The 10,076-nt window shown below is 40.7% G+C and overlaps 1 protein-coding gene across 7 annotated transcripts in view; it reads left to right on the top strand.

The window, feature by feature from the left end:
• Positions 1-435: 435 nt before the first annotated feature.
• The window catches only part of PAN3 (poly(A) specific ribonuclease subunit PAN3), a 130,019-nt gene continuing 120,378 nt past the window's right edge, over positions 436-10,076 (top strand). For 4 of the 7 annotated variants that reach the window (XM_045869247.3, XM_045869246.3, XM_045869245.3 and 1 more), the window contains exon 1: positions 438-1,354. In XM_045869247.3, coding sequence (XP_045725203.1) covers positions 925-1,354 — 430 coding nt within the window. In that variant the 5' untranslated portion in view covers positions 438-924. Of the gene's footprint in view, positions 1,355-10,076 lie in introns of all 7 variants that reach the window. The other 3 variants (XR_010410061.1, XM_045869244.3, XM_045869249.3) reach the window with 3 other exon arrangements.

Here is a 10,076-nt window from a genome sequence, read left to right as displayed (position 1 = left end):
AATCAACCTTTTTTGGCTCAGTTTTTTGATAGAAGGCCCAGAACTTAAGGTAATCAGTCCTGCAGCTCTCATCACCTTCAAGGAGAAGGAAAAAGAAGGTGGTGAAAAAAGAGGGAGAGGAAGTGTGGCAAACAGATGAAACTATACTTCATATAGAGCAAGGGCTTGGGCTCCTTCCCAAGGTGCGGCCCCTCAAACTGACCGTTTACATTCTGTTAATTTTGTCTTTTCAATGAAAAAAGGACGCCTGGTTTTATAAATAAGAGGATATACAAAAACGGAAGGTATTCGTCTCGTGAGAACTTCACCACCCCGATCAGCGTCTGGGAAGGCCACCGCGGACAGCCCATCCAACCGCCGGTCCGCTCGCGGATGCCCCGGGGGCCGGACGCCTGGCGAGCCTTCCCCCCGCGCTCCCGCTACCCACAACCCACCGCGCCTCGGCGCGCCTGCGCAGCGGCGACGGCCCTCTCAGGAAGAGGAAAATGGAATAAACAAGTCGGAGGAACCAGAGCGCGAGAGAGCGAGTGGAGGCAGAATTTAAAAATAAACCGGCCTCTTCACCCTCCCAGCCGGTTCATCGCCGCCGCTCCCCTTTCCCTAGCCCGCGCCCTCGAAGGCCCCGTCTGGGCCCGCGCGCCCACCCCGTCGTCCCGCGCGGCCCCTTTAAGAAAAGAGAACGAGAGAGTGAGTGAGAGAGAATCCCAACTCTCCCCCTCCCCTCCCCTCCCTCCTACCCCCTCCTCCCTCCCCTCTCCCCTCCCCCCCTCTCCCCGGGCGGCTCCGGCTCCCGCAGCGGGACAGACCCACCCGCCCAGGCTTTTATCCGGCACCGGCAGCGTCTTCCTTCCCTCCTCGGTCTATGGTGGCGGCGGCGGTGGCAGCTCCTCGGGCGGCAGCGGAAGACGAGGCTGCGGCGTTGCCATGAACAGTGGCGGCGGCCTCCCGCCCCCCTCGGCCGCCGCCTCCCCTTCCTCCTCCTCGCTGGCGGCGGCAGTGGCGGTGGTGGCCCCGCCGGGGGTTGGGGGTGTCCCCGGCGGGGCGGCGGCGGGAGTGAAGCTGAAGTACTGCCGCTACTACGCTAAGGATAAGACTTGCTTCTACGGGGAGGAGTGTCAGTTCCTGCATGAGGACCCGGCCGCCGGAGCTGCCCCGGCCCTCGGCCTCCATAGCAACAGCGTCCCCCTGGCTCTGGCGGGCGCGCCCGTGGCCGCCTTTCCGCCCGGAGCAGTCCCGGGCGGGGGAGCCGGGCCGCCCCCGGGGCCCAAGAAGCCGGACCTAGGGGGTCCGGGTGCAGGAGCCGCAGCCGGCGGAGGAGGTAGCAGCGGGGTACTCGATGGACCGCGGCTGGCAAGTAAGTGTAGTCTGGGCCGGGAGGGCCACCCCGGCCTTGGGTCGGCGGCGGAGCGAAGGCCTGGGGCTGGAGGGGGCCCGGATGAGGCCCTGCAACGAGCTTTGCCGGCGGGTCCCCCCCCCCTTCACCTCCCTAGGCGGTCTGAGAGGCCTAGGCCGGGCCTGAGCCCTCCTTCCTTCTTCCTGCTTCCCCTCCTCACAGCCCTAGGCGAGCCGGGGAGTGAGGGGAGGCTGGGTTCCCCGGTACGTGGGTGGGTGGACTGGGGTGCTGTGAGTGGGGGCGGGGAGGAAGGGGGATGGGCTGTGGCGTGCGGTGTGTGAGAAAGGGGGTGTCGTTTCCGGGGGTGTGTGGAAAGGGGTTGGGTTTGCAGGCACATGTGTTTTGCGTGCCCGTGTGGAGTGGTGTCTGCGGAGTGTTGAGGTTCCCTAGTGGGTGTGTGTGGGTAGGGGGCGGGAGGTGATGGGCGGGCTTGAGGCTTCCTAGAGTAGATTGAAAGAACGGAAAAAGTTTGTGTGAGGCTTATGGGAGAAAGATTTTCCAGGCAGGATGCTTTCTAAGGATTAGGAGTGAAGGGACAGCAGCTTTTATGTTGTGTTTAGGTTTAGTCGAGAGTTCAGATTAGGAATATATCAAGACTCGCATTTCAGCATAGTTTTCTTGAAGCCAAGATAAGTTTGCTGGGTGTCATTAGGGATCCTGTCTTCTCCAACTTGGTATCCAGCAAACTCAGCATGGAGCCTTTAAAACATGTCCTGTGCAGCGTTCACTTGTGTGCGACTGAGCACTTGAGTTCGAGTATCTTAAAGCTGTTGGTACTTTTTACTTTTTCACTTGTCATTATCTATTGCTTTGCAACTTTTTAGTTTTTGATGAGTGGAGTTTACAATTGTTAGTGTAAATGCAATCTATTTTACAGAAGGTTGCTCTTAAGCAAGAAGCAGAGCAGGTGGCAGATTTTTCTTTTTTGTTTCTCAGTATATTGACTATTTCTAAACCAAAAGGGGGAAGGCTTACTTTCTTGGGCATTCTAAACAGTTTTTAGATCTTAAAATAATTTGATAGGCAACTTGGACGTTAATACATTTTTGTCCCCCCCCCCTTATTTAGCAGTTACTTGCTTTATGAGGATTATTTAGTGTTTTCCCAGAGATTTGCTTTTTTAAAAAAGATTGCTGTGATGGACCTAACTTTAATGTAGATGCATTTGGCCAGATTGATATGCTCAGAAAATTAATTTGTAACTAAAAGTGTTTTGTAAAAAATGGTTACTTCATTCGTGGAAATTTATCACTTTGGAGTAGCAACTTTGCATTTTCAAGGTAAACTTTTTGCTGGTCCCATGATTTGTGGCTCAAAGTAATTTAAAAGTGTTTGAATACTACGGGTAAACTAATTGGTAGTTTTGTTACGTAGAGAAAGGCATTTTCAAAAATGCTGGCATTTGATTTAATGTTATCTTTCTAGGATTTTCTAATACACATAGGTAGGTAGATTTGGGACATGAAAGATAAGGCATGATATTGTAAACAGGTGAAGATGGGAGGTGGAGGAAAGATACTGGCAATGGCTCAAAGGTGAGGATCATTCCATACCTCAGAAAAGGAAAGTAATTGTTTGGGATATAGGATCTTGAGAGAACAGGTAGTTATTGCAAAAGAAGGCATTTTAAAACTTAATAGTCATTTAACAGATTTGATTAAATAGCTGAGTTATGTATTTAGGTTCTGTAGGGCTTGCTTTAACTTGCCTGGGTGAAGCCTGAGGCTCCTCTTTTCTCCTGTAGACTTCTTGGTAACTGAGTAGTATGTAGGTTGTGACTCCTTTTAGATGAGAGCAAATGGCTTCATACAGTGAGTGGCAAGTAAAGTTGTTCAGGAATCAGGGAAGAAGATTGTGTTGGTAATTTAATGGCTGCTTTGAATTTTTACACTTAAATGTTTAATTTTTAGTTTGCTTTCCACCTTTTACTGGATTCTTTGCTGTATCTTTGGAAACAGGCTTGATTTGTTAAGTGCATGAGACAATTAAGCTAGGCAACACATTCTAAGAGGTAGTGCTATCAGGAGAAATTTAAATGTTGTTAGTTGCTGCCTTGATCATCTAGCATCACAGTTTTATTTTTTCTTTGCTCTTCTTTAAAGGTAAGATTGTACAGCTCTTCCTTAGCTGAGAGGTCATAAACTGATCTGCTCTGATAAGCTAGATCTGCCTGCAGGAATATTTTGTTTGGGCTACATGGAATCTTTGGTGTGTGCATGTGTGGGTTAAAAGATTTTATTGAGGTATACATACCCAGGGAAAAGTGTACAAATGAGAAGTTTTTGGAATTTTCACAAGATGAACACACAGCTTATAATCAGTACTTAGATCAAGAAATAGGACCTAATCAGTAACCCCAGAAGTCCTGCTCTTGCCCCCTTTCAGTCAGTACCCTTTCTCAAATGTGACTTCTGATTTCTAACACTACATTCTGACACAGTAGATTCATTTTTCATTTTTTTGGAACTTTATAGGAATGGGCTTCTTTCTTTAAACATATCTGTGAGATCCATTCCTGTGATGTAGAAACAGCCTGTTGTAGTCTCATTTCTGTATAGTGTTACATTGCATGAGTATACCACATTTCATTTTCTCATTTTCCTGTTGGTGGGCAGTGGAATGTTTCCAATTTTTGTCTATTAAAAACACTGTTTTGAACATTCTTGAACATGGTTTTTGATGAAAAAGTCAAGGTTTCTGTTGGATCACTTGGGAGTTGAATTGCTGGGTCATAATAGGGTATGCATGTGTTCAGATTTAGTAGATGATTTCTGAAGTGGTTGTATCATATTTACATTCCCTGTGGCAATGTGTGAGAGTTCTAGTTGCTCTGCATTCTCACCAATACTTGGTATTAGCGGTCTTATAATTTTAGCCATTTTGGTGGCTCAAATTTATAGGATAATTTTTTCTTGCATGTGTGTGGATTGTAGTTAGTTAACATTTAAAAATCAAAAGATGTAATATAGAAGTAGATTTCTGACTTCCTTTGAAGGGCAGCTCTTACTTGTATTGGGATTAGGACTGTTGGGGCAAGACTCTCGGTTTTGCCTTGCTAACTTAGATGTGATTTTTATGTGTCCGGCTACTTAAGGCGTTTGAGTTTTTGACTCTTGCTTTACTACGTCACAAAGCAGAATTGCTTTGTTAGTGTTTCAGATCATGTTAAAACTTGAGGTAAATGCAAGAGAAAATTTTATCCTTATTTTGCAAGTATTGGAAAACTGAAGCACAAAGGCTTTTTCTTCTTAATATACTTAATTGCAGTGATGTTTCAGTCTTGTGAAGGAACCATACTTTAATTTGTTGCTTACCTTTTATGTATACAGAGTATTACATTTTCTTAGTCCAGCTCTCCAGCTCCTCTGCTCACCTGGCAGTGTAGTAGTAAACATGTTCTGGCAATCAGGATTTTTGTTTGGCAAATAAGTTTATTTTTTGTAAAGAAGTATTTAAGTGTTTTGTTTTGTTTTTAAGAGAGAGAACCCCTGGGAGTGGTGGTGGGGGGTTGGGGGGTAGAGGGAGAAGAGGGCAGAGGGAGAAGTAGAATCTTAAGCAGGCTCCATACCCACCGGTGGAACCTGAAGTGGGGCTCCATCTCACAACTCTGAGATCACGACCTGAGCCCAAAATCAAGAGTCGGGCGCTTAACCAACTGAGCCACCCAGGTGCCCCTGAAGAAGAATTTAAGTTTTTGACATTTTGTATTTCTGTTGGACTTGGGATCTTCTGAGGCTTAAATGTGTTTTGATTTGGGTTCAATTGAATTACTGATTCTTGACATTTTAATAATGTAATTCTAATTTTCAGCTAGCTAGACTTTTAATCTTCAGGGTGCTCAATTTTTAGCAGCTAAACTATGTGCCAATGTTTATATTTTTTGTACATTATTTGAAATCCAGTGGATTTATTTTACCAAAAACAGACATATTTTTCAGTTCGACTCCTTAATTAACAGTGAAGGCTTTGATGTAAGACACATCTGTGATGGAATCTTGGCTTTCTTATTAGTTTGGGATCTTGTTTAAATTTTAAACCTTTAAACCTCAGTTTTTCTTATTTTAAAAATGGGGGTTACAATAGCACTTACTTCAGAGTTGCAGTGGGATTGCATATGACACTGTCAGTGCATTGCTCGGGCCATAGTGAGGTTTTAGTCGTAGTTGCCGCTCTTATTCAGTATTGTTAATAATAAGTCTGTAAGTTGTATATTTTCTTTCCTTCTCCAGTTTTTGAGAATATACTTTTAAGACTAGTGAAATACCTAGATTATTAAGCTGTGGTTGTCTGTCCAAATGGAAGAGAACGGTGGATAAATTAAAGTTCATTTACTTTGGATTATATAATGTGTGTGGCAAACTGTTTAAGTCAGGATTACACTTACCTGTATCAGCTAACAGGAAAGAGAGTAGTGGGAATTTGTCATTAGGATAGTTGGTATAGGTTTAAGCATTTTTATTGGATAATACACACACTGTATAACAAAGACTTTATAATTCCATTCATTTCACTCATTTTATATTGTGCTTGCAAGGGGACAAGCTTTGACTAAACTAGGAATAGGAATAAAGCATTGAATGAAATGAAATTCTGCCCTAAAGGAGAGGGCAGATTGTATTGTAGAGGAGAATACAAACACATGTATAAGATAATATTAAGCCTTGAAAAGTTTTATGAGGAATATTCAAAGAGGGATGTATTATCATAATTTGAGGTAAGATTCAGTTAATGAATAAAAGTGCATAAAGGTGCACACTCTTTCCATAAACATGCATTTGAAATAGCCATGTAAGAAGATAAATGGTTGCCAAAACAAAGCAAAATATCTTCATATTTTTGCCCTTTTATAGGATTTTTCACTTTTTTTTTTTTTTTTTAAGATTTTATTTATGTGTCAGAGAGAGAGGGAGAGAGAGAGTGCGCACAAGCAGGGGGAGCCGCTGAGCAGGGATCTCCATGCGGCACTCGATCCCAGGACCCTGGGATCATGACCTGAGCTGAACAAAGGCAGACACTCAGTACCAACTGAGGTACCCAGGCATCCCGGATTTTTTACTTTTTAAATTAACCTTCTATTTTGCGATAATTAGAGAGGCACATGCAGTTGTAAGAAATGATACACAGAGAACTTGTTGTTCCATCACTCATTTTCCTCCCACTGTAACATGTTTCCTAAGTGTAGTACAGTATCACAACCAGCATTGATTGATACAGCCCACTCATATTCATATTTCTGTAATCTGATTTGCATTCGTGTGTGCCCACACATGTGCAGTTAGTTCTGTGGAATTTCTTGCGTATATGTTTGTGTACCTGCCAACACAGTCCAAGACATAGAACAGTTTTATCACCCTCTAGTAGCCCTTTTGTAACCCTCCCTTACTCCCTCCCCAAACTTGGCAACTACTAATTTGCTCTCCTTTCTATAATTTTGTCATTTCAAGAATGTTTAAATGGACTTACGTAGCATGAAATCTTTTGGGATTAGTCCCCCACGCCCCCACTAAGCACAGTTCTCTCAAGATTCAGCCAAGTTGTGTGTATCAAGAGTTCATTTGTATTTATTGCTGAATTTTTCTGTTTTTTAACTCAGGAAATTTATTATGGGACAGCATTTTTTGGTTTGCTTTTCTATAGGCATATCTACTTTGTGTACAAAGTGATGAACATTTACAGTAACCCAGAAACGATATTTTAAAGATTTGTGCTAGGAGCATTTATTGACAGACTTGAATATTTATTTATATATTTTAGGGTTGATTTTCACTTATTTAATTTTTTTTTAGTTACAAAACTCAACTGTTTTTTCTTCTTTTTTTTTTTTTTTAAAGATTTTATTTATTTATTTGACAGAGATATAGCGAGAGCAGGAACACAAGCGGGGGGAGTGGAAGAGGGAGAAGCAGGCTTCCTGCCGAGCAGGGAGCCTGATGTGGGACTCGATCCCAGGACCCTGGGATCATGACCTGAGCCGAAGGCAGACACTTAACGACTGAGTCTCACCCAGGCGCCCTCAACGGTTTTTTCTAAAAATTTCCATTGGAGCAGTAGTGTAAAAAGTCAAAGGAGACCAATCTCCTCATCTTATTATCTGGGGTTAATAGTTATTAATATACTGCTTTTGCCCTCGTAAAGGCTCTACTTCCAAACACAATTAGATTGAGGGTTAGGGCTTCAGTATATGAATTTTGAGAGAAAACAGTTCAGTCCATAATTTGTGTGTGCATGCACACACACTTAAGTTTTGTAGCAGTATTTCTCATGTTTTTTTTCCATATTAACTTTATATCCTATTTATAAAAGTTTAGTCCGAGATTATATAAGTGGAATATGATAAAATACTTGTTTTATGTACTGTTTTCATATAGCTGTTAGAAAGCCAAAGTACAAAGATTTTGATTTTAGTGCTCTTACAAAATCAACTTTGTGGTCTTAAACTAGTCATTTAGTCCATTTGGAAATAATGTTTCTTTATCTGTAAAATGGGAGATGGGGTATGGAGTACATGATGTCCAAAATGCTTTTAACTCTAAAATGCTCTGTGTTCTAAATGTTCATATTCTAGAAAACAAATTACTTCATGTTTGATCTTTAGATCCTCTTCCCCTCCCAACAACTCTTAAAAAACACTGACTGCTCAGCAGTTTAACATCCAGTACAGGGAAGGGCATGTTGATCTCACTAATCTTGGCTGAGTTAATTGGCATGTAGATAACAATCCTCTTCCTTAAAAAAGCTCTCCCCTTTTTTGATGTCTGTTTTTAAATATTTTAATATTTAAATAAATAAATAATATTTAAATAAATAAATAATATTTATTTAAATAAATAAAGAATATTTTAAATATTCTTTAAAAATAAAGTTATTGTTCCTTTTTTTTTTTTTTAAAGTAAACTCCATACCCAATGTGGGGCTTGAACTCAACCACCCTGAGATCAAGAGTCTCGTGCTCCACTGGCTAAGCCAACCAGGTGCCCCTGTTCCTATTTTTCTAAAGCTAGTTTTTAATTACATTTTTTATTATAAAAATTCCAGTTTAAAAAAATAGGAAACAACATCTTGTTTTGGGAACTAGAAATGTAATACATGCACAGTTTAAAAATTTAACACAAAAGGGTACCCAGTGAAAAATAGTCTCCCTCCTTTAGTTCCCTGATTCCTTTCCAAAAGATAGTTACTCTTTCTAATTTATTATGTATGCATTCAGAAATACTCTTTGCCTGTACAATCATTTATATGTTTCTAGCACCTTCCGACACATATACACGTGTGCACACACACGGAAGCACTTTGAATTTTCTCACTGAATTGCGTATCTTGTGGTTTGTTCGACATTCACACACAGAAATCTACCTTGCTCTTTTTAAAGGCTGCATAATATTCCACTGTATGTTGTATTATTCTCTTTAATGGATATTTAGGTTATTTATAGTCTTTTATTACAAATAATGGCACTAAGCTGTTGTATCTTAATGCATTATGTACATTTATACATAAATTCACACAAAATATATGCACATATGTTAAGCATATAGAATCTTCAGTAATTTGGTTCAAACTTGGTACGTTAAAAAAAAATTATGTAGACAACTGCCATATGATCTCACTTATATGTGGAATCTAAAAAATCCCTGAACTCAGAGATACAGGGAACTGATTGGTAGTTGCCGGAGGTGGGGAGTGGAGGGGTGTGAGAAATAGATGAAGATGGTCAAAAGGGACAAACTTCTAGTTACAAGATAAATAATTCTTGAGTATGTAATGTGTAGCAAGGTGGCTATAGTTAACAATATTGTTACTTGGAAGTTGCTAAGGCAGTAGATCTTGAAAGTTCTCAGCATAAGGAAAAAATGGTAACTGTGTAGTGATTGATGTTAAAATTAACGCGGTAATCATTTTGCAGTATATGCATAAATCTAATCATTATATTGTACACCTAAAACGAATATAACATTCCATGCCAATTATAGCTTGATAAAAAAATCTGTATTTTATACATTATTAGCTGAAATAAGATATTTGAAATAGTCATCCATATCAAATCTGCCCCAGCAAGATTTTTTCCCAGTGGCTCACATATCTAGAGATAGTTTTATAAATCACGTCTTTTGCAACTTAATAGATTAGTATTTGTTAATACTTGTTGGGAAATTTCATTTGTATATTTAATAAAAGACTAGTGTTATTATTTAACAGTCTTTCATTGTTTATCTGCATTTTTGATATGGTTACCTTAGGGTGTTTTCATAAATATTAGGTAGAACATGACAGAGCTGGAAAAACAGGAAAGGACTTTAAAAATTATTAGATATAACTTTCTTATTTTGCTTATCTGTTCCTAAGCTTATTCTGTCGTTTAATATTGCTGTTCCTGAATCTGACTGTATACTTGATTGAAAGGATGAGATCAGAGGTGAAGAAAAACAAAATGGAATCGGGCCTCTTAAATTCCACGAGTGACCTTTTATGGCTCATAGACTTTATGGCAATGTCAGCTATCTCTGAGGAAGAGTCTTGACAATGATGGGACAGGGTATTTTCTCCCTACTCTCAAGGCTTGGAAAAATGATAAAGGCAGTTTTTAAAATAAAAATTTTAGCTGAGTCCTCTGGTATGTATTATAAAAAGATTTAATGTAAACAAATAATGTATTTGAAAAACTTAGATTTTGGCAAACTTTCAA

Source organism: Mirounga angustirostris, unplaced genomic scaffold, assembly GCF_029215605.1.
Source record: "Mirounga angustirostris isolate CCGP_5_RB_7025 unplaced genomic scaffold, mMirAng1.0.hap1 SCAF_3, whole genome shotgun sequence".
In the NCBI taxonomy this organism is placed as follows: domain Eukaryota; kingdom Metazoa; phylum Chordata; class Mammalia; order Carnivora; family Phocidae; genus Mirounga; species Mirounga angustirostris.
Note: the sequence above shows the minus strand (reverse complement) of the source record. Positions and strands in the feature narration are given on the sequence as shown.